This window comes from Haematobia irritans, chromosome 4, assembly GCF_050003625.1.
Source record: "Haematobia irritans isolate KBUSLIRL chromosome 4, ASM5000362v1, whole genome shotgun sequence".
In the NCBI taxonomy this organism is placed as follows: Eukaryota; Metazoa; Arthropoda; class Insecta; order Diptera; family Muscidae; genus Haematobia; species Haematobia irritans.
This window is the reverse complement of record NC_134400.1, coordinates 104823218-104847153: the sequence shown is the minus strand read 5'-3', so window position 1 is coordinate 104847153 and position 23936 is coordinate 104823218. Positions and strand designations below refer to the sequence as shown.

The 23936-nt window shown below is 33.9% G+C and overlaps 1 protein-coding gene across 1 annotated transcript; it reads right to left on the bottom strand.

Annotated features, from left to right (window-relative positions):
* Positions 1 to 4036: 4036 nt before the first annotated feature.
* nerfin-1 (nervous fingers 1) lies at positions 4037 to 6306 on the bottom strand. Its single transcript, XM_075305345.1, has one exon. The coding sequence runs from the start codon at positions 5937 to 5939 to the stop codon at positions 4290 to 4292; it is 1650 nt and encodes a 549-aa protein (XP_075161460.1). The 5' UTR covers positions 5940 to 6306; the 3' UTR covers positions 4037 to 4289.
* Between the last annotated feature and the right edge of the window lie 17630 nt (positions 6307 to 23936).

The following is a 23936-nucleotide window of genomic DNA, read 5'->3' as shown; positions in this document are numbered from 1 at the left end:
TATATATATTTGAAAATCAATATATATGAAAAATATATATGTCTTAAAATCTTAAGATCTTTTATGTATTACAATTTTACAATCATAATTTCTAATATTATTGATTTAAGGAACAATAATGTTGTGATATTTATTTGTGTCAATGTGATTTTAGTAAATTTTAATTCTCATTTAAGTCCACAACCGCAGTTTTTTTGTTTATTTTATTTTTGTTCTTAATTTAAATATTTTGTTTTTCTTTTCTTTGTAATATAAAATATTTGTGATTATTTTATTAGAAATATTGTACTGTTTGCTTAAGGTCCAGTTTTTGTAGTTTTCTGTTTTTTTTTTCTTACTTATAAACTAATGGTAGTGTTTTATATTTAGCTGGTTATTTGTCAAGACTATACTCTCTTGTTTGCTTAATTTCTAAAGACTATATTTTAAGATTTTTTCAGATTTTTGAAGGGTTAAAAACGGAATTTACAAATTTGTTTACTAACACCTTATTCTGAATGGAATGACTAGAGTTTCACACTCGTTTTTATTTAAAAAAAAATGTAATGAAAACATTTTTTTTGAAATTTTGGTTTTATGCTACAACCTAGAAGAAATTTAATTCCTAATACTGCACAAATTTTGCCTGATTTGTTTTTGTTTTATTTTTAATTCATATGTTTATATATTTTCATATAATTGAAATTTTAAAATGTTATTTTCGAAATATTTGTTAAATTTCTAAAATGAGATCTAATGAAGCTGAATTTGTTTTGTTTTTATATAAATCTAAACTGCACATATTTTAGCCTGTTTTTAGTTATTAAAGAATTTTTCCATTAAATTGAAATTTGAAATTGTGTCTTTCTTTAGTTTACTAAAATAATTAATTCTATGAGATCTTTTGAAGCCTTAAAAAAATATTTACAATATTCAGTGTGGTAGAAATTTTTAAATATTTATATAAACGATTGAGTTCAATGGCAAGATTGACTAGTTTGGTTAACATTTTAGAATAATTTAAAGTAAAGAAAAAATATTATTAAAATATTTTTATATCAAAACCAATTTTTCTTAAATATTTAGAAATTTTTGTTTTATGTATAGAAACAATTTTTAATGAGGTATATTAAGAAAAATCCCAAACCTAACCTAACAACAATATGAAATTGCCATATTATTAGAATTAAACAATAATTGGAACAAATATTTTTCTAACCCCAAAAATTATTGGCTCGTTGTTTGTTCGGGGTTATAATTTTCAAGAAATATTTTAAATTTCTAAATAAATATATATTTTTTTAATAGTATACAAATATGTGTTAATTCTATGTATATAACATAATATGATTGTCTTTTCCTCATTTGATTGTAATTTATTTACTGACTAACCCAAAAAAGTGTTTTAAATCATAAATAAATATTTTTGTTTTGTAAATACCTACAATTATTCCCATTTCTTTGGTTTAATGACTAGAACATGGAAAACTTAAATACTAATGACTAGAGATTTCACTCATTATGTGATGTTTACACATCCCTATGCTAATGACTAGAGCTTTTATACCCTTGAAATTTTTGATTTATATTTTTACAATCTTATATTAATGACTAGAGTCATTAGAGTCATTTCTATGATTTTTATACAACTCAAAGAACTAAAAGTTCTATAGAACTTAACATCAATGATGACTTAACATGACTGGAACTCTCATGATTTGACCTATAAACAGCATTTATATTGGATTTTCTATACTATATATACATGCTTTGGAAGCTATACTTCAACCATTTCTGATTATTGGTTTCAATAAGAATTTTCAAATACTGTCCAATAAACACGCTATTAATTACTTTGAAAACTTGTTGAATTCAAATATTTTTCAAGTATCAAAAACCTAAGCTTCTAAAGTAATGACTAGAAATTGTTACACTGTATGCACTGTGGGTTCGAATTTTTAAAAGATTTGCAATAAACTACTTTGAATACTTGTTGAATTAAAATGTTTTTCAAGTGCCATAAACCAAAGTTTTTACAACTAAATTCAATTACAGAATTTTGTTTACAATTCTAAAGTAATGAAAAAAAAACTGTTAGACTGTGAAATCTGCAGTATTTGCTATTAATTATTACACACAAAAAAAATTCACGAAAATTTTTCCAATTAAAATTTTAATTGAGTTTTAAAAAATATTCAATTAAAAATTTAATTGATTCAACTAATTTTTTAATTGAAACAAAAATCAATCACAAAAATAATAGTATCAATTAATTTTTTAATTGGATCGATTAACTTTTTAATTGACCTTCAATTAATTTTTTAATTGATACTATCATTTCTGTGATTGAAGAGTTGGTTTCAATTAAAAATTAATTGGATCAATTAATTTCGTGATTGGATCAGAAAAAAAAATTTTTTTTGTGTGTACTTAGAAAATTTGTTGAATTCAAATGTTTTTCAAGTGCTAAAAGTCAAAGTTTTTAGAACTAAATTCAATTACAGAATTTTGGTTATAATTATAAAATAATGACTAGAAACTGTTGGACTGTGTAAATTGCGGATTAGAATTTAAAAATATGCTATTGATTACTTTGGAAATTTGTTGAATTTTTTTTTCAAGTGTCAAAATCCTTAAGCTTTTACGGCTCAACTTAATTACAGAGTTTGTTTACAATTCTGAAACTTTAACTAGAATTTGATACACACCAAACTGCGGACTAGAATTTTTACTTTCTCCAAGTAATAGCTAAATAGTTTTAATTTTAATTCTTTATGTTATCATTATATATTCCACTTAATTTAGTTTTTGTTGTTTTTTAAATAAAATATAAGACTAGAACTTTTACCCACATTATCCGATATTTTGAGCATTTAATGATATCTAGATATCTTTGATCTAATGATTAGACTTCAGTTACTTAAAATAGGGACTAGACTATTGACTCAATCTTTGGTTTATTACCACTTTTTTTTAAACTAAATATTTTAAAATTGATTTAAATTTAAGTAATAAATTTCTTATTAATCAAATAAGGAAAAAACTTAATGCTTCTAAAATATATCATATATTGAAAAATTGGGAAATATAGTAGATTAAATCAAGTCTTTAATTTCAAATCAGTTTTCCCAGGAAATATTAAAAAAAAAATTGTTGATATAGTGCAAGGGATCTATTAACAGATATTAAATATTTCTCCATTTCTCATTTAACCAAAATAGAGTAATGGATATTTGCAACAGATAATAGAACATTTTCTAAAGGGAAATCCTATAAGAAGAATCTCTTGAATAAACACAAATAATTGAGAAATATTAAAAACTCAACAATTTTTTTAACATCATTTCAAAATTTTTTATTGGTTTAATTTTAATGAAATTTTCTTTGTATGTAATATTCCATTAAAACTAAACCATTTGAAAAATTTTATAATCAAATAATTTCGCTTAGAACAAACATGTGTAAGTTCGAAAAATATGGAAATTCTTGTTAATTGTTTATATATATTTTTTTGCCTGTAAGCTTCAGGCTATATAAAAAAAAAAAAAACAAATATTTAAAATTGTCAGGCCATAAAGAAACAAATACGCTTAATTGTGTTGATTTCAAGCCAATTTCGAACATTTTTTGATAATTGTATCGCAATTATTGCGAAACAGCTTCACAGGAAACATTACCTTCATTGTTATGAAGGGAATTTAAAAATATAATTTTTAATTGATTAAAAATTTTTAGTTTTGTTTTGTTTCTGATACATTTTTTAAAAATTTCAAATATGATTGCCAGAGAACTCATTTAACCCTAAAAAATTTAAATACAGCTAAAGCTTAAAAGAATATATAGTTATATATATATTTTTTTTTTGTTTTTTTTTTACCAATCAAATATATGTAAATATTAAAAACAATCTTTGGAAATTTAGCTGTAGTTTTTGTGTTTTTTTAATTACAAAAGGTAAACTTTTTAATTTGGAATGGTTGTCAGAATTCCTTTAAAAATGTTTTCTAAAAACGTAATATTATTTATTTTAAAATTACTAAACTCCTACATAATTATATATACACGCAATATAAAAATACAATAAATTATATGGTCAATTAATAGATGAATAATGAACAAAAACAAAAAACACAAGAAAATAATATTCACCTGTTATTGCAATGAAACCAGTGGCAACACCCCATTTTGCATGATTGACATGACATGACACTTAGTGTCCTATGTTACTGCTTTGTTCTCTGAGAGTGTGATCAGCCCTCTTTAAATACAAGACCATCATCTCCACAACCACTACCACCACCACCACCCTTCTAATGAGCCAATGTGGTGTGTTGTATAACCGAAGCACAATTGCGTAAATTTGTTAATGCTGCTGCAGCTATATTCTCTTCTTCTGTTAGACCTGACTCGACAATCTGTAAACGACCGTAGTGATGTGTTGATGTTGTTGAACCCGAAGAACTATAACCTGACATCGAATCCTCATCGTTATCGTATTCGGTGGGTGGCACGGATGAGGGATGAGTTGGTTGATTATAAATGATCTCTTCACTGATATTATGATGCGATGGCAGCGTAGGAGTTTGAGCAGGAGAGTATTGGCTCTTTGTCGTAACATCTCCCATAGGTTTTGGTGAAACAACAACATGTACTCTATTATTTTGTGTTACCGTTGTATTCTCAGCTTGTTTTTGATGAACCAATTGATGTTTTTTGAGATAGGCTTGACGTTTGAATTTCTTACCACATTCCTGACAATCATATGATACCGATGATTCTCCAGCATCATTTTCAGATTTTTTTGAGGATTTCTTATCACTGGGCCCCTTGTTGTTATTGGCTGAGGAACTAGCATTGTTGTTATCATTGACATTTGGAGTTTTCCTGGGTTTATGCCATCTACGATGCGAAGCCAAATTGGCGGGACAATTAAATTGTTTGCCACACTCAGGGCAACGATATTCCAAAAGAACTATACAGGCACAACGATGTTGGGCCAAACCAAAGGCATCATCGAACTTTATGCGGCACAAACGGCAAATGTAGTCGCCTATGACATTTTTAATGGCAGCCAATTCAGCTTTGGTTTCCTCGGTAATTTCGACAATATTGTATTTGGGATCTATATCACCATTGCTGTATTGCATTGAGCCATCGGTTATATCCTCAAGTGGTCGAATAATGGTACCGGACACAGGAGAACTGGTCTCTTCGTCAAATTTTAGTTTACGAGTTGCCTTATTACTGCGATTGGATTTTTTATTTTCTCCCCCGTTGGTGCTGGTGGTATGATTCTTGGATGTCCTGGGGGCAGTCTCTGCTGTTTTTATGGGTTGTTTGGCAGGTGTATTTTCCACCAAAGATTCTTTGGGCGATAAATCTTCCAATTTGAGTTTTTTATTTTGGTTTTCTTTATAATCCTCAGCTATGTCCATTTCCAAGTCGGACTCTGAAAATTTGCGCTTGCTTGTGGGTGTTAATGGGGGAGTCATGGGCTTATTGTGTGACATTGGAATTGAGACTGTGGAGTCATCATTCGAATTACAGGTATTACTCATATCATTATTTGCTGCCAAACTCGAACATATTTCCTCTACAATATCCTCACTAGTCTGAGATTGTGTATCGGAGCAAGGTTCGGTATAGACTTCGGTAAAATTCACTGCCATGGGTACCTCTTCACTCTCCACACTGCTAGATGATGATGCTGATGATGATGATACTGGGGTAGCCATTTGTGGTGACAAAGGCTTCACAGATAAATCCAAAGGTATTTCACTTTTTGTTTGAATTTTCAAATAACGACTACGATATTTGGGTGGCAGTGAGGCCACAGTAGTCAATAGACCCAAACCATGGGGCATACCCTGTATGGAATGCCCATGTAGTATCTGTAGACTATTGTTGGTCGCAAGTTGATGATGCTGATGATGATGGTGATGTTGTGTAGCTGCAGCCATTTTTTGAGAATTTATTTCTTTTTCTGTTTTGCTTTTCAAAATTTCGTTATTCACTTTTGCACTTTGTAACTTGCTGTTGTTGTTGTTGTTTTTGATTAAATAAACATTTAAAATTGTTTTGCGATTTTTCTTGTGATTTTATAAACGAAATACATTTAAAATAAATTTTATGACACGAAATTAATGTAAGTGAATTCACCGGTGATGGAGTTCAATAGAGGTGTAATGATGACAACTGTGATAATGTTTAAGTGATATGGTGAACTTAATGGAAACTTAACGAAAATTATCCTTAACAAAACGTTGATGATAAAACGAAAAAAAAGAGATTTGGTGTTTTTTGGGTGGTGAAAAGTGTTTCTCCTCGTTCGTTGTGCTCTATGCGACGTTTATGCTAAGAATGACTAACCAATTCAACTGTCTGGCAATTTATAGCACACGCTAAGCGGCCACGTTTGTGATGGTGACGGTGGTGGCGACAGTGTTGCTTGCCGGGCGGCTGGTCTGAACCCTTAGTTAGTTAGAATGCATACACTCAAGTAAGCAAGCAACCAACAACAATGGAATCCCAAACGCAGGAAAAACCCTGGCTTGTTGGTTATTCACAAACCCCACTAAGAATACAACGACCTTCCAACCAGACAAAATCCAAATATTCACACATGAACAAACTCTCATCTATAGACGAGAATAAGTGAAATTCTGTAAGGATTTTCAACCCCATTGCAATATGTGTCTGCGAGTGTATACATGTGGATGTGTGTGTGTGAGTGCGAGTTGTTTGTTGTCCTTTTAGCCAGCCGAAATATGTGTGTGCACACACATACAAACATATTGTGTGTTAGTCACCCTTTTTATCAATTCCCCCCACAAACAGAACAAACCAAACCACTCTTAAGCTCACTCAACACACATACGCACACACATAAACTTTCACACAAAAGATCCTATACTCATACAAGAAAACATCGTCATCATCATATTTGTGATTAATACACAACCTAACAAAAACCCGGCGTCAGTGAAAGTCCTTTGCACTCTGTTGTCTGTTCGGGTGGTGTTGTTGCTGCTGCTTCTGCCATTACAGCAGCTCTCCAGGACAACCGGGACTATGACGGCAACAATCACTTGCAGTCGACGAAAATTCAGTTCAGTTCAGTATACTACAGAAACTTTGTTAATGTTAACCAAAATCAAAACAACAAAAAAAATATTTTATTTGGTGGGGTAGGCAGGAAAGCTAACATTCAGACCGTATGGGTATGTGTGTGTGTAAATGTATGTGTATTCTGTTACTACGAAAAATACTACGACTATGTCTCTAGTACAACGATGCGTAAGTGCAGAACCATGAACAAAACAAACAAACCAAACGAAAGTTGCAGCACACATGGCTCATAGGTTTGTTTTTTTTTTGTTGTATACTTCAATATGGAAGTACATTTTTCTACCCTCCAGCGTAAAAGGGGAGCTATACTGACTTTGCTATTATTTTAGTAACACATTAAACTATTAATGTGATACCCTATAATATTTATAATCGTGATGGAATCTGGCACCAAACAAAATTGAACCCAATGTGAAAGAAAATCTAGTTTAATTTAAAAAAAAAATTTTTGAATTAAAATATAGAATACACCCTAATATGATAGAAATAAGCAAACATTTGTCAAAAATTCAGAATAAAATTTTAGATATAATTAATTATCTTTCTACACTGAAAATTATATTGGCCTAATATAAAACATTATGGAACCTAAATTTTTGGACACACAATTTACACATTATTAAGGACAAATTTCCTACAAAAAATTCCATAATAGAATTTAGGAAAAATTTACATCGTAGAATATCTAAATCGTAGAATATCTAAAAACTGTCTTATTTAAAGAAATATCTTTAAAGGTACACAGAAAAAACTTTCACGAAAATTTTGGTCTTAATTGAGTTTTAAACAGGTATATACAGGCGTAAGTTCGACCGGGCCGAATCTTAAATATCCACCACCATGAATCAAATATTATAGTTTCCTTTGAAATTTCAGGAGGTTTGATGAAAGATATTCTCCCAAGCAGAGCAGTCCAACCAGATAAATTTAAAGATTTTATCTATGAAGACTATATCAGATTCTGGATTTATAAGAACCATTTTTTGTTTGAGTTTTAGAGGAATCATTAACATCTTTTGTGTGCAAGAAAATATCGCCTTGATTTGAAATCTAAAATCTGTAGATTTTTACCCCCATTATTTACATGATTACGAAAAGTAGAATCTGCAAATATTACATTCAGTGTTAAGCAATTTTTATGATCAGTGCGCCTTCTATACCCTCAAGAAGTCCGATTTCACTTCTTGAGGGTATAGAGGCCTTACATGGAGGCCTTACCAAATGGACCGATAAAAACTAAATCCTATACACGTTTTTGTGAGTCTAAAATATATTTAAATTTTTGGCAAAAAACTATCATTTCTAGAAACCCTAGGATTTAAATAGGGATATCGGTCTTATGGGGGCTATGCCAAAAACATGGAGGTATACACACAATATTAATCACATCTAATTCCAGTTGTAGAATCTAGACCCCAAAAATGGTAAGAGTTTTATAACGCACTCGATTTTAACCATACTCATGTTTTCAGTCAGGTTCTAAAGGTAAATCACTCATAAAATTATTCGTGAGTCACGAGGTTTTTCTTGAGTCACGATATTTTTTGTGAGTCACGACATTTAAAAGATTTTCGTGCGTGAGTACAAATTTTCTTTTCGTGAGCGTGCGTGAGGCTGAGTCCTACTAAAAAATATCGTGCGTGAGTGTGCGTGAATAAGATTTCTCCGTCGTGAGTGTGCGTGAGCAAAATATTACTCACGTGCACACCTTTAATTTCAGGCAAATTGGATAAATTGGATACGGATTCTAGAAGCCCAAGCAGTAAAATCGGGAGATCGGTCTATATGGGGGCTATACCAAAACATAGACCGATACTCAACATTTTTTGCACACCTCTTTATGGTTCTAAAATACCTGTAGATTTCCAATTTTAGGCACATTGGTTAAAAACTACGGTTTCTATAAGGCCAGGACCCCAAATCGGGGGATCGGTTTATATGGGGGCTATATCAAAACATGAACCGATACTCACCATTTTCGGCATACCTCTTTGTGGTCATAGAATACCTTTAGATTTCCAATTTCAGGCAAATTGGACAACAATTACGGTTTCTACGGCGACTATTTCAAAACCTGGACCGATATAGCCCATCTTCGAACTTGACCTGCCTGAAAACAAAAGACGATTTTGTGAAAAATGTCAGCACGATTGCCTCATTATTGAATACTGTAGTGTGATTACAACAGACAGACGGACATGGTTATATCGTCTTAGAATTTCTCCCTGATCAAGAATATATATATATATATATACTTTATATAGTCGAAAATCGATATTTCGATGTGTTACAAACGGAATGACTAACTTATTATACCCCCGTCACCATTCTATGGTGGTGGTTATAAAAGTATTCAATTAAAAATTTTATAGTATCACAAACATTAATAGTATCAATAAATTTTTTAATTTGATCAATTAATATTTAATTGACTTTCAATAGATTTTTTCAATTGATACTATCATTTGAAGACATTTCAATTAAAAAATTAATTGGATCAATTAATTTCGTGATTGAATCAGAATTTTTTTTTTTGTGTACTGTGTATTAAAATATACAAAAACAAGTACACACGGCCTAAAGATCGGCCAGGCCGAATCTTTTGTGAAAAGAATGCCATCCACAGTCGGATCGAATTACCTGAGTTGGATAAAAAGGCAGATTATATTCATCTATAAGCCACATTAGTTCGGTTTATATGAAAGTGTCTATAAAAAATTATGAACCGATATGAAACACTTTTCGCATAGTAATTAGAGGGCCAAATTTCATCCAACCCATGAGGCTCCAGGAATTAACCCTCTAATACCCAATCCCGCCTTCAGGCGGACTTCATAAAATTAGGAAACTTTTAGTAAAACACACCTTAAGACAACAAAAATGGGAAAAAAATAAAATCAAAACTTAGTTAAAACTATTTAAGCGGCTTGGCAGCTTATACTGAATTTTACCTTATAGATTTTAGATCTTTTTTAGTTTTCTTGCTTTTGTGACGTTGACATTGAATATTTAATCAGCTGGCAAAAAAATGGGACATTAGAGGGTTAAATTCTACGCAGTCGGTTTATAAATGGTGGCTATATATATAGTTATTAACCGATATAGACCAATTATTGCTTGAGTATTAAAAAACATATACTGACATCACGTACAAAATTTCAAACGGATCGGATGATATTGATTCCTCCAAGAGGTTCGGGTTATAAAATCTGCGAATCGATTTATATGAAGGCTATATATAATTCTGAACCTATATGGATCTATTTTGGAATGGTTATTGTAGGACTTTTACTAACATCACGTACCAAAGTTCAACCGGATGGGATGAAATTTTCTCCTTCAAGGGGCTCCGGAATCAAATGCAAAATATAGACGAATCATAATTTTCATGAAGCTCCATCAGTGCAAGGTTATCTAAATATCTTTTAAACTATTCCAGGGATTTTCGGCTAACTGGCTTATAAATATATTAGCAGGATGGCAGATATATCCTGCCAATATACTTATATGCCAGTTAGGCGAAAAATGTTCAGTTAAAGTTAACAGAAAAGATATCTGCCATTTATTTCTTGTTAATTTATAATTAAAGCCTTTCGGAGGTACATGAAAATGACCAGTCGTGGTGAAATTCTGAGTCGATCTAGTCTGTTGAAATCACGCCAACTACACCCAGAGAAGGAATAAGATCACCTCAAAAATGTTTCAAGAAAAAATGTTTTTCTTTGGAACATACGAGTAATATGCTACCCGAAATTAGATACATAATTTCCGAGAAAATAACATGGTTGCGACAAACATGTTACATCGCTGGATGGTATTGCAAATGGGTCATATCGAACCACTTTTAGATGTACACCAAAAAAAAATGAACACACCATGAAAGAACAAAGATAGGTTTATTTTAGAAAATTTTAACTAAAATATTTTTCTAATTGCAACATGTCGGAAATAAGTTAATACTTTTTTATGTTATTGATTATGATTATGAAGCTATTGAAAAGAAAACGCCAGATACCAATACTCGTACACAAGCCTGACTAGACATATGTTTCTTTTTTGGCTAAAGCAATTTTCCATAGTCTTTAGTGTAGATCTGGCGGTGTCAGATGATTTAATTTGGGTTTTATATACTAATTATCTAAGGAAATTACATACTAGAATTATTCCTCCCAAATTTAAGCATTTTTCACCACCACTGTTCATCACCTTCTCACATTTGTCAAATTGAAGAAAATTTATTAAAAATAATAAAATTTCTGTTGTTTAAAAAAATGTCATATGTTGAACGAAAAAATTGGATTTTCTTGGATTGGATCTTCTCCCATTTTAGGAAAATATGAACTATTTTATTATACCCTCCACCATAGGATGGGGGTATATTAACTTTGTCATTCCGTTTGTAACACATCAAAATATTGCTCTCAGACCCCATAAAGTATATATATATATATATATATATATATATATATATATATATATATATATATATATATATATATATATATATATATATATATATATATATATATATATATATATATATATATATATATATATATATATATATATATATATATATATATTCTGGGTCGTGGTGAAATTTTAAGTCGATCTAAGCATGTCTGTCCGTCCGTCTGTTGAAATCACGCTAACTTCCGAACGAAACAAGCTATCGACTTGAAAAAAGTGGCACAAGTGGTTGCTGTTGATGTAGGTCGGATGGTACTGCAAATGGGCCATATCGGATCACTTTTACGTATAGCCCTCATATAAACCGACCCCCAGATTTGCCTTGCGAAGCATCTAAGAGAAGATATGCCTGAAATTTGGTACATGGTGTTGGTCTCTAACAACCATGCAAAAATTGGTTCATATCGGTTCATAATTATATATAGCCTCCATATAAATCGATCCCCTGATTTCACCTCCGGAACCCCTTGGAGGAGCAAAATTCATCCGATTCAGTTGAAATTTGGTACGTGGTGTTAGTATATGGTCTCTAACAACCACGCAAAAATTGGTCCACATCGGTCCATAATTATATATAGACCCCATATAAACCGATCCCCACATTTCGTTTGCGGAGCCTCAAAAAGAAGCCAATTTCATCCGATCCGGTTGAAATTTGGTACGTGGTATTAGTATATGGTTGCTAATAACCGTGCAAAACTTGGTCCATATCGGTCCATAATTATATAAAACCCCCATATAAATCGATTCCCAGATTTGACCTCCGGAACACCTTGGAGGAGCAAAATTCATCCGATTCAGTTGAAATTTGGTACGTGCACGCAGATAGGGAATATGATCACCCCAACCATGTTCCAAGAGAAAAATGTTTCTTTTTCACGGGAAACGTGTAGCATGTTTGTCGAAATCATGTTCTTTTCTCGGAAATTATGTATCTGATTTCGGAAAGCACGTTATGTTTGACGAGAAAAGCATATTTTTGTGACAAACATGCTACATGGTCGCTGTAAAAAAGTACCATTGTGCTCTTGAAACATGTTTGAGGGGATCATATTCCTTCTCTGGGTGTGGTGTTAGTATATGGTATCTAACAACCATGCAAAAATTGGTCCACATCGGTCCATAATTATTTATATAAAAAGTTCAACAGATTTGACCTCCGAAACCTCTTGGAGGAGCAAAAGTCATCCGATCCGGTTGAAATTTGGAACATGGTGTTAGTATATGGCCGCTAACAACCATGCCAAAATTGGTCCATATCGGTATATCGTTATATATTGCCGATCCCCAATCACACAAAAATTGGTCGTTATCGGTTCATATTCATGGTTGCTACTCGAGCCAAAAATAATCTACCAAAATTTTATTTCTATAGAAAATTTTGTCAAACTGAATTATATACGTATTTAATCGGCCTTTTTATACCCTCCACATAGGATGGGGGTATATTAACTTTGTCATCCCGTTTGTAACACATCGAAATATTGCTCTAAGACCCCATAAAGTATATATATTCTGGGTCGTGGTGAAATTCTGAGTCGATCTGAGCATGTCCGTCCGTCCGTCTGTTGAAATCACGCTAACTTCCGAACGAAACAAGCTATCGACTTGAAACTTGGCACAAGTAGTTGTTAGTGATGTAGGTCGGATGGTATTGCAAATGGGCCATATCGGTCCACTTTTACGTATAGCCCCATATAAACGGACCCCCAAATTTGGCTTGTGGAGCCTCTAAGAGAAGCAAATTTCATCCGATATGACTGAAATTTGGTACATGGTGTTAATGTATAGTCTCTAACAACTGTGCAAAAATTGGTCCACATCGGTCAATAATTATATATAGCCCCCATATAAACCGATCCCCCGATTTGGCTTGCGGAACCTCTAAGAGAAGCAAATTTCATCCGATCCGGCTGACGTTTGATACATGGTGTAAGTATATGGTCTCAAACAACTATGCAAAAATTGGTCCACATCGGTCAATAATTATATATAGCCCCAATATAAACCGATCCCCCGATTTGGCTTGCGGAGCCTCTAAGAGAAGCAAATATCATCCGATCCGGCTGAAATTTGGTACATGGTGTTAGTATATGTTCTCTAATGACCATGCAAAAATTGGTCCACATCGGTCCATAATTATATATAACCGAGATTTAGTTTTGAAGCCTCTTGGAGGAGCAAATTTCATCCGAGTCAGTTGAAATTTGGTAAAGGGTGATACGGTCAAAATTTGGTCAATATAAACTTGACGTATTTCTTTCAATTTTGCATTTAAAAAACCTGAACACCCCTCATTTTGAAGGTGTGTGTGTGTAGAATGTTGCTCGTATTTTGATTTTGGAATTCACTCTTCAGTTGTCAAAATGCCGTCCAAGCAAGAAGAGCAGCGTATCAAAATTTTGCTCACGCATCGCGAAAATCCGAGCTACTCGGACGCAAAGCTGGCAAAATCACTAAAAGTTGCCAAATCAACCGTTACGAAAACCGGAAGCCGCTGAGACGACAAAGAGAGTTGCCGGTAGTTTCAAGCGAAAACCTAACCTCTCTCTCCGAGAGGCCGCAAATAAGCTGCGTGTATCGTCTATAACCGTGCATCGAGCCAAAAAATGAGCCGGACTATCGACTTACAAGAAGGTAGTGACTCCACATCGCGACGATAAACAAAATACGACGGCCATAGTGCGATCCCGGAGGTTGTACACGACGATGCTGACGAAGTTTGACTGCGTGGTAATGGACGACGAAACCTACGTCAAAGCCGACTACAAGCAGCTTCCGGGACAGGAGTTTTATACGGCAAAAGGAAGGGGAAAGGTAGCAGATATTTTCAAGCACATAAAACTGTCAAAGTTCGCAAAGAAATATCTGGTTTGGCAAGTCATCTGTACCTATGGCTTGAAAAGCAGCATTTTCATAGCTTCCGGGACTGTCAACCAAGAAATTTACGTGAAAGAGTGTTTAAATAAACGTCTGCTGCCTTTCCTGAAGAAACACGGTTGTTCCGTACTGTTTTGGCCGGATTTGGCATTTTGCCATTACGGTAAAAAGGCCATGGAGTGGTACGCCGCCAACAACGTACAGGTGGTTCCCAAGGACAAGAACCCTCCCAACACGCCAGAGCTCCGCCCAATTGAGAAATACTGGGCTATTGTCAAGCGGAACCTAAAGAAAACCAAAAAATCTGCTAAGGACGAGCAGCAGTTCAAGGCAAGCTGGCTTTCTGCGGCGAAGAAGGTGGACAAGGTGGCTGTACAAAATCTGATGGCAGGTGTAAAGCGTGAGGCCCGGCAATTCGGATTTGGAAAAGCGAAAGCCTAACTGAATATTTTTCCTGAATTTTATACTAATTGAACTTGAAAAAGAAATTTAATTTGATTTTTTAAATAAACGATTTCACCGATTTACACGCGTTTTCCCTTGACCAAATTTTGACCGTATCACCCTATACATTGAGCTAGTATTTGTTATGGCCGTTAACAAGCATGCCTAACTAGGTCCATATCGGTCTATAGTTATATATAGCCCTCAGATAAATCGATCCCCAATCACACAAAAATTGGTCCATATCAAATTCATAATTGTATATAGCCCCCATATAAGCGACCCCCATATTTCAATTCTGGCTCTCTACACCCAAAAAAAAAAAATTGAACCCACCGTGGAAGAAAATGTAGGTTTATTTTAGAAAATTTTAACTAAAAAAAAATTCTAATTGCAACATGTTACAAATAAGTTAATACTTTTTGTCAAATTGAAGAAAATTTTTTAAAAATAATTATTTTCTTTTTCTGTTGTTTAAGAAAATTTCATATGTTGAAAGTAAAAATTGGATTTAAAAATTATTAAAATGTCTTTAGCGCTGTACGAGACAGGTACAATTTTAGTAAAATTTACTAATTTGAGAAATTTATGAACTCAATTTAAACAAACTTCTGCCATTTTAGGAAACTATGAACTATTTTATTTTTTAGTAAAATTGTGCACTATATTTGTATACAAGTTTTTTTTCTTATTTTTAATTCGCGTCATTTAAGTTAGCAAAATAAGGAACATTTATTCATATTGTGCAAAATTTAACTAAAATCAACTAATTTTCATGAACTGAAATAAAGTCCAGTTGGCATTAGAGCCCCTTTTTTCGGGGTGTACGTACCGTGCAAAAGTCTTATCTACACATACCTTTTTTGTCTAATATATACCACGTATGGACTAACTCACAATTTAGAAAACGATTTAAGATACCACAATTTGATCAAAATCGGTTAATAATTACGAGTGTAATCATGTGAACAATAAATACATGGACAGACGGACGGACATCAAGCGCTAGATCGATTGATATATATTTTATGGGGTCTAAAACCAATATTTCTGGTAGGCACATTTTTTGGCAGATCAAACTTATTATACCCTGACCACTAACTATGTGTTTTATTTAGGGTATAATTATACATAAATGAAAGATTAACTAAATTCGCGTCTCCCACAAAATAGCTAAGAATTTCGCAAAATTTGTAAATTGTAACAATAATGCGCCCATCTTTAACTTCGTATGGCACTAAAGACATTTGCATATTTCACTCACCGTCATACATCATACATTTTCTTTTATTGTGTGTTCACCATTTTTTGGGTGTATTTACTGAACACATTTAGTCAATTAGAAAATTGAATGAATGAATTTATTCTTTTTTGCTCCCAAAAGTTTTTGTTATTTAATTTTCCCTTCCAATTGCATTTCAATTCCCATAGTATTCGATACCGTAATATTGACATGGTTCTGTTGTCTTTTGATTTATTTGGATCCTGGTCCCTTATGTACATCTGCATATGTCCTTCTTACTGTATGCAAAGTTAGTGCAACGAGAAATTTAATTATTATTGTTTTTTTGTTTTTTTTTTTTTTTAGTATCCGTTATCATTCACATTACACCCGTTCTGGTTAGTATCCATGGACTGCTAGCTCTTTTTCGCTTTTTATTCGTTTACATTGACTGAGTTAGTTTTCTTTTTTGCTCTTTGTTATTTCTTTGCTGGGGCACTGTAACTTTTCCACAATATTCGGTTATTTTTGTAGAATTTGATCCTTATTTCCTCCAAAATTGATTTTGGGTTTTCACTCCATCAGTTCTTCTCTCTTGTAATGCGGTTCAGTTCAACGATGTCGTGTAATGTTGTTATTACATGCAACACTTAACCATTGTGGCATTTTTCTATTCCAATGCTCTGAGTTCGATAGGGATAAAGCTATTTCTTTGCAAGTTCATTGAACTTTTTTTTTTGAGGGTTGGTTGAGGGGGTGGTTGAAAATCACTATGCAGAGAAAAATAGTGAAGGATATTTTACTTTAGCATCCCATATTCTGTGGATGTGAGAAAAAAAAATTTATAAAGTATACTTCAGTTGGTCTAAAAGGAAAATTCAAAATAAAACAAGTAAATATGGCCGAAAGTTCGGACAGGCCGAATCTTATGTATCCTCTACCATGGATTGCGTAGAAAGCTCAACAAAAGACTGTCATTACATGAGTTGTGGTAATACTTACCGATTGCAAGGTATATTAAACCCTCCTAAATGTATGTTTCTTCCAAATTGTATGGTAGGAGTCTACACTAAAAAAAAGTGAACCCTCTATTTCACTAAAGCCAATTTAAGCATAAAGATTTACTTAAGCCGTATTTCTCACAAAATAGTTAATTATTTCTTTAAATTTGTAAATTTTACTACCAATTCGCTCATCTTGAACTTCGTAAAGAAATGCTTGAACTCCATTTTTTCCCTTCAAAATACAAAATTTTCTTTAACAAGTAAAATAAATTAATTATGTTTAACAAGTTTTCTTGAATTTGTCGAAAAAAATTTAGTTCTTTTTATACCCTCCACCATAGGATGGGGGGTATATTAACTTTGCCATTCCGTTTGTAACACATCGAAATATTGCTCTAAGACCCCATAAAGTATATATATTGTGGGTCGTGGTGAAATTCTGAGTCGATCTAAGCATGTCCGTACGTCCGTCCGTCTGTTTAAATCACGCTAACTTCCGAACGAAACAAGCTATCGACTTGAAACTTGGCACAAGTAGTTGTTATTGACGTAGGTCGGATGGTATGGCACATGGGCCATATCGGTCCACTTTTACGTATAGCTCCCATATAAACGGACCCTCAGATTTGGTTAGCGGAGCGTCTAAGAGAAGCATATTTTATCCGATCCGGTTGAAATTTGGTACATGGTGTTAGTATATGATCTTCAACAACCGTGCCAGAATTGGTCCATATCGGTGCACTTTTACGTATAGCCCCCATATAAACGGACCCCCAAATTTGGCTTGCGATCGCTCTAAGAGAAGCAAATTTCATCCGATCCGGTTGAAATTTGGTACATGGTGTTGGTATATGGTCTCTAACAACCATGTTAAAATTGGTCCACATCGGTCCATAATTATATATAGCTCCCATATAAACCGATCCCCAGATTTGGCTTGCGGAGCCTAAAAGAGAAGCAAATTTCATCCGATCCGGTTGAAATTTGATACATGGTGTTGGTATATGGTCTCTAATAACCATGCAAAAATTGGTCCACATCGGTCCATAATTAAATATAGCCCCCATATAAACCGATCCCCAGATTTGTCTTGCGGAGCTTCAAAGAGAAGCAAATTTCATCCGATCCGGTTGAAATTTAATACATGGTGTTGGTATATGGTCTCTAATAACCATGCAAAAATTGGTCCACATCGGTTCATAATTATATATCCCCCATATAAACCGATCCCCAGATTTGTCTTGCGGAGCCTCAAAGAGAAGCAAATTTCATCCGATTCGCCTAAAATTTGGTACATGATGTTGGTATATGGTCTCTAACAATCGTGCAAAAATTGGTCCACATCGGTTCATAATTATATATCCCCCATATAAACCGATCCCCAGATTTGGCTTGCGGAGCCTCAAAGAGAAGCAAATTTCATACGATCCTACGATCCGGCTGAAATTTGGTACATGATGTTGGCATATGGTCTCTAATAACCATGCAAAAATTGGTCTACATTGGGCCATAATTATATATAGCCCCCACATAAACCGTTCTCCAGATTTGACCTCCGGAGCCTCTTGGAGGAGCAAAATTCATCCGATCCGGTTCAAATTTGGAACGTGGTGTTAGTATATGGCCGCTAACATCCATACCAAAATTGGTCCATATCGGTCTATAGTTATATATAGCTGATCTCCAATCACACAAAAATTGGTCCATATCGGTTCATAATCATGGTTGCCACTCGAGCCAAAAATAATCTACCAAAATTTTATTTCTGTAGAAAATTTTGTCAAAACTTTATTTCTATAGAAAATTTTGTTAAAATTTCATTTCTATAGAAAATTTTGTGAAAACTTTATTTCTATAGAAATTTTTGTCAAAACTTTATTTCTATAGAAAATTTTGTCAAAATTTTATTTCTATAGAAAATTTTGTGAAAATGTTATTTCTATAGAAATTTTTTTAAAATTTCATTTCTATGGAAAATTTTGTCAAAACTTTATATCTATAGAAAATTTTGTTAAAATTTTATTTCTATAGAAAATTTTATGAAAATTTCATTTCTATAGAAAATTTTATGAAAATTTTATTTCTATAGATTTTTTTATTTAATATATACCACGTATGGACTTACAGACAATTTAGAAGACGGTGTTAGGAGGTTTTAAGATACCTTGCCATCGCCAAGCGTTACCGCAACTTAAGTAATTCGATTGTGGATGACAGTGTTTAGAAGAAGTTTCTACGCAATCCATGGTGGAGGGTACATAAGCTTCGGCCTGGCCGAACTTACGGCCGTATATTATTGTTTTTTTTTTTTTCAAATTGGAGATACATCTGCGTTTGTAATACTGTTTACTTAGTTCACCGTTTTTTCAGTGTATGTTAACTAAACAAGCCCCTTTAGTTCTTGATCGTTTTATATAGAGGAGTCTATAAATAATTATGAACCGATATGAACCAATTTTTGCATGGTAATTAGAGGGCCAAATTTCAACCTCTATAAATTTGTTCCTTCATGAGGCTTCCGCAGTTAAATCTTGGAATTAGGGTTTGTATGGGACCAAATGGACCGAATTTTTGCATAGTTGTGAGAGGGCATATACTAAAATCATACTCGTATAGCGAATTTCCCCTTCAAGACGATTCGGAAATCAAATCAACCGGTTTATGGACCAATTTATGCATGGTTGTTAGAGTGCATATGGGAGCGAACATGATGTAATGGTTAACATGTCCGCCTTGCAAACATAGGTTCGTGGGTTCAAACCCATGTTTCGACCAAACACAAAAATGTCTCTCAGCTGTGGATTATCCCCTCTCAGTAGTGTTGATGACATTTCTGAGTGTGTTAAAGCTTCTCTAAGTGGTTTCACTGCAATATGGAACGCCGTTCGGACTCGACTATAGAAAGGAGGTCCCTTGTTATTGAGCTTAACATACACTCACAAAAAAAGTTTACTTGGATTCAAAGGTTTTGACCTTCCCTTAACGATTTTAGTATTAATTCCGAGCCAAAGATTCGGGTTCTTTAAAATAACGACAGTTTTTTGGGACCCGAGTAAAAATTGTGAGATATAATTTGATACAAATAGATATAAGAAGATCTGAAAAATGGTAAGATCTAATCATATCTAGTTACTGTGGAAATAGATACGATCAGATCTCAATATTGGATTAGGTCTAATGTGTTAGATATAATTATATCTATCCCTGTATATAATTGGATCTGATGTTAGATCTGGCCATATATGGAATTATATACATTTATATCGAATTCTATCTCAACATATGTGGGTATATCTTCTAATACCTGAAGGGGCCAATTTTGAGATTTAATCTGATTAGATCCCCAAATTTTTACACGGGGAGTTATCTGTCTTTAAATCTAGGCTCCATAGAATTAAAGTTAGGATACAAACATGATCTATTGAATTTTCATTTTCGTTTTGCGATATATTAACAAAGTTATTCATGTACAACTAGATTTCAGTTAAAAAAATCCAAAATTTATCAGACAACTTCTTTTTAATTTCAAAAAAAAAAAACTTTAAATCGAAAATGTAAAATCTTCAATATAAGTATTAGCCTATATTTGAAGCATTTTTATCTTTGATGTAATGATTCAATATCTCAGTTAATTTAAAGATTATTTCTTTAAATCAAAATTTTGTTTCTTTATTTTAAGGAAAACTCCTCTTATTTCAACGACATGCGACTTTAATAGAGGGACGAGTATTTAAAAAATTGGTGTCCTAAACTCAAAGAAGGAAATTTTAAAATCAAAGATTATGAAGTTTCTTTTAATTAAAAGTTCTTTATTTTAAAGAAATTTGTCCTTAATATGGTGTAAATTGCGTGACCTAAAATTTATTCCGCATATTCTTTCATATTATGATAATATTTTTTTTCGGTGTAGAATCGTGCAGCACTCAGTGATAAGAGAGAAGTTCACCACTGTGGTATCACAATGGACTGAATAGGCTAAGTGAACCTGAAATTTCGGGCTGCCACTATCCCTAACTTAACCTAGAGGTCATATACTAATATCACGTACCAAATTTCAATCAGATAGAATGAATATACTAACATCACGTACCGAAATTCAACGGGATCGGATTAAATGTACTACTCCAAGAGGCTCCGGAAGTCAAATCTGGGGATCGGTTTATGTTGGGGCCATGCCTAAAACATATGTCCCATTTGCAATACCATCTGACCAAAGTCACCACGGGAGCCACCGTGGTGCAATGGTTAGCATGCCCGCCTTGCATACACAAGGTCGTGGGTTCGATTCCTGCTACGACCGAACACCAAAAAGTTTTTCAGCGGTGGATTATCCCACCTCAGTAATACTGGTGACATTTCTGAGGGTTTCAAAGCTTCTCTAAGTGGTTTCACTGGAATGTGGAACGCCGTTCGGACTAGGCTATAAAAAGGAGGTCCCTTGTCATTGAGCTTAACATGGAATCGGGCAGCACTCAGTGATAAGAGAGATGTTCACCAATGTGGTATCACAATGGACTGAATAGTCTAAGTGAGCCTTATACATCGGGCTGCCACATAACCTAACCTAACCTAAAGTCATAGTTTGTTGCGCTTAGAAGTTAGCGAGATTTCAGTACGTACGGACATAGCTAGGTCGACTCAGAATTTCACCACGACCCAGACTATATAGTGAAACCTCTGACAGGTGGACATCCACGGTCACCTAAATTGTGTCCATATTTAGGAGGTATCCAGTTACGAGATTAGATAATTTTGATATCTCAATATAGCAAACGTCCCCAGACAACTGTCCAGGTTTGGAAGGTGTCCGGTTTTTTAAGTGTCCAAATTTGAGAGGTTTCACTGTATATACTTTATGCAGTCTAAGACCAATATTTCGATGTGTTGCAAGAGGAATCACAAAGTTAATATACCCCATTCTGAGCAATCCTTGATTTTCATTTTGGATTCCAAAATTGTCCAAGATCTGACCGCAATATCTGCTATTGCTCTTCGTCTATCAATGACAATGTTCACGTTCTCTGACCACGTGTTATATTTTAGTCATTCCTAACCTTTCATTATCGCCGGCACTTCCGCCTACTACCGACTATGCTATAGTCCAGCAATCGCATTATGATATCGGTGTCTGTGATCCATCACTTATGCGTCCAGTCCCGCGCTTTCATTATTTCGCGGAACCGTTGTATTTTACTATTTTGTTGTTTTTCATATACCAAACTACCACTAATCCATCCCATCCTAAAGACATTTCTTTTGTTTTTTTTAGCGCCAATATTCCCAAAGTGTTTGTTGTTCTGTTTTTTTTTTCGGAATCATCTTCTTTGCACTTGGCATAGCGCACTGGGAATAACTACGAGTAAAACACAGCCACGAATAAAACATTTTCCTATATGGATGGTAACGGTAATTCCAAACCATTGTGCTTTGGGGTTCACATACCGGCGTCAATGGCACTAACGGCGTTCTTGCATACTCACAACACAAACAAATTCGCTATGTTCATTTCCCATGTTTTGTTTTTCTTGTAGTGTGCATATCTACCACTGAGTTGGTTGGTGCACGTGCCACACTGAGTAGGATTTCTCATGTGAATGAGTTAAGTAGAAGAGAGCATTATGAGTTGTAACCTACAGTGTTGTCAACTATAGACGACCAAAAATGGCTATAACGAATGGAACTTATTGCAGAAATTAGATAAATTTATTAACTAGACCGAAAAAAATAGTTAAATGAAAATAATTTAATTTATGCATTAAAAATTAATAATAGCTGATAGCCTAAGTAGCTAATGCTAGATTTTCTCTCTATTATTCTTATATTTACTATAAGTTTAATAAATAAATAAATTAATAATTAACAAGTATATACGGCCGTAAGTTCGGCCAGGCCGAATCTTATGTACCTTCCACCATGGATTGCGTAGAAACTTCTACTAAAGACACACAATTAAATTACTTGGGTTGCGGCCGATGGCAAGGCATCTTAAAACTTCTTAACATCATCTTCTAAATTGTAGGTTAGGTTAGGTTAGGTTAGGTTATGTGGCAGCCCGACGTATCAGGCTCACTTAGACTATTCAGTCCATTGTGATACCACAGTGGTGAACTTCTCTCCTATCACTGAGTGCTGCCCGATTCCATGTTAAGCTCAATGACAAGGGACCTCCTTTTTATAGCCGAGTCCAAACGGCGTTCCACATCCCAGTGAAACCACTTGGAGAAGCTTTGAAACCCTCAGAAATGTCACCAGCATTACTGAGGTGGGATAATCCACCGCTGAAAAACTTTTGGTGTTCGGTCGAAGCAGGAATCGAACCCACGACCTTGTGTATGCACGGCGGGCATGCTAACCATTGCACCACGGTGGCACCCCTAAATTGTAAGTGTACCACATTTCAACCGGATCGGATGAATTTTGCTCCTCCAAGAAGCTTCGGAGGTCAAATATGGGGATCGGTTTATATGGGGGCAATATATAATTCTGAACCGATATGGACCAATTTCTGCATGGTTGTTAGAGACTATATACCAACACCACGTACCAAATTTCAACCGGATCGGACGAAATTTGCTTCTCTTAGAGGCTCCGCAAGCCAAATCTGGGGATCGGTTTATATGGGGGCTATATATAATTATGTACCGATATGGACCAATTTTTGCATGGTTGTTGGAGACTATGAACCAACACCATGTTCCAAATTTCAGCCGGATCGGATGAAATTTGCTTCTCTGTGAGGCTCCGCAAGCCAAATCTGGGGATTGGTTTATATGGGGGCTATTCGTTCTCTTTTTTACCAAATATAACAT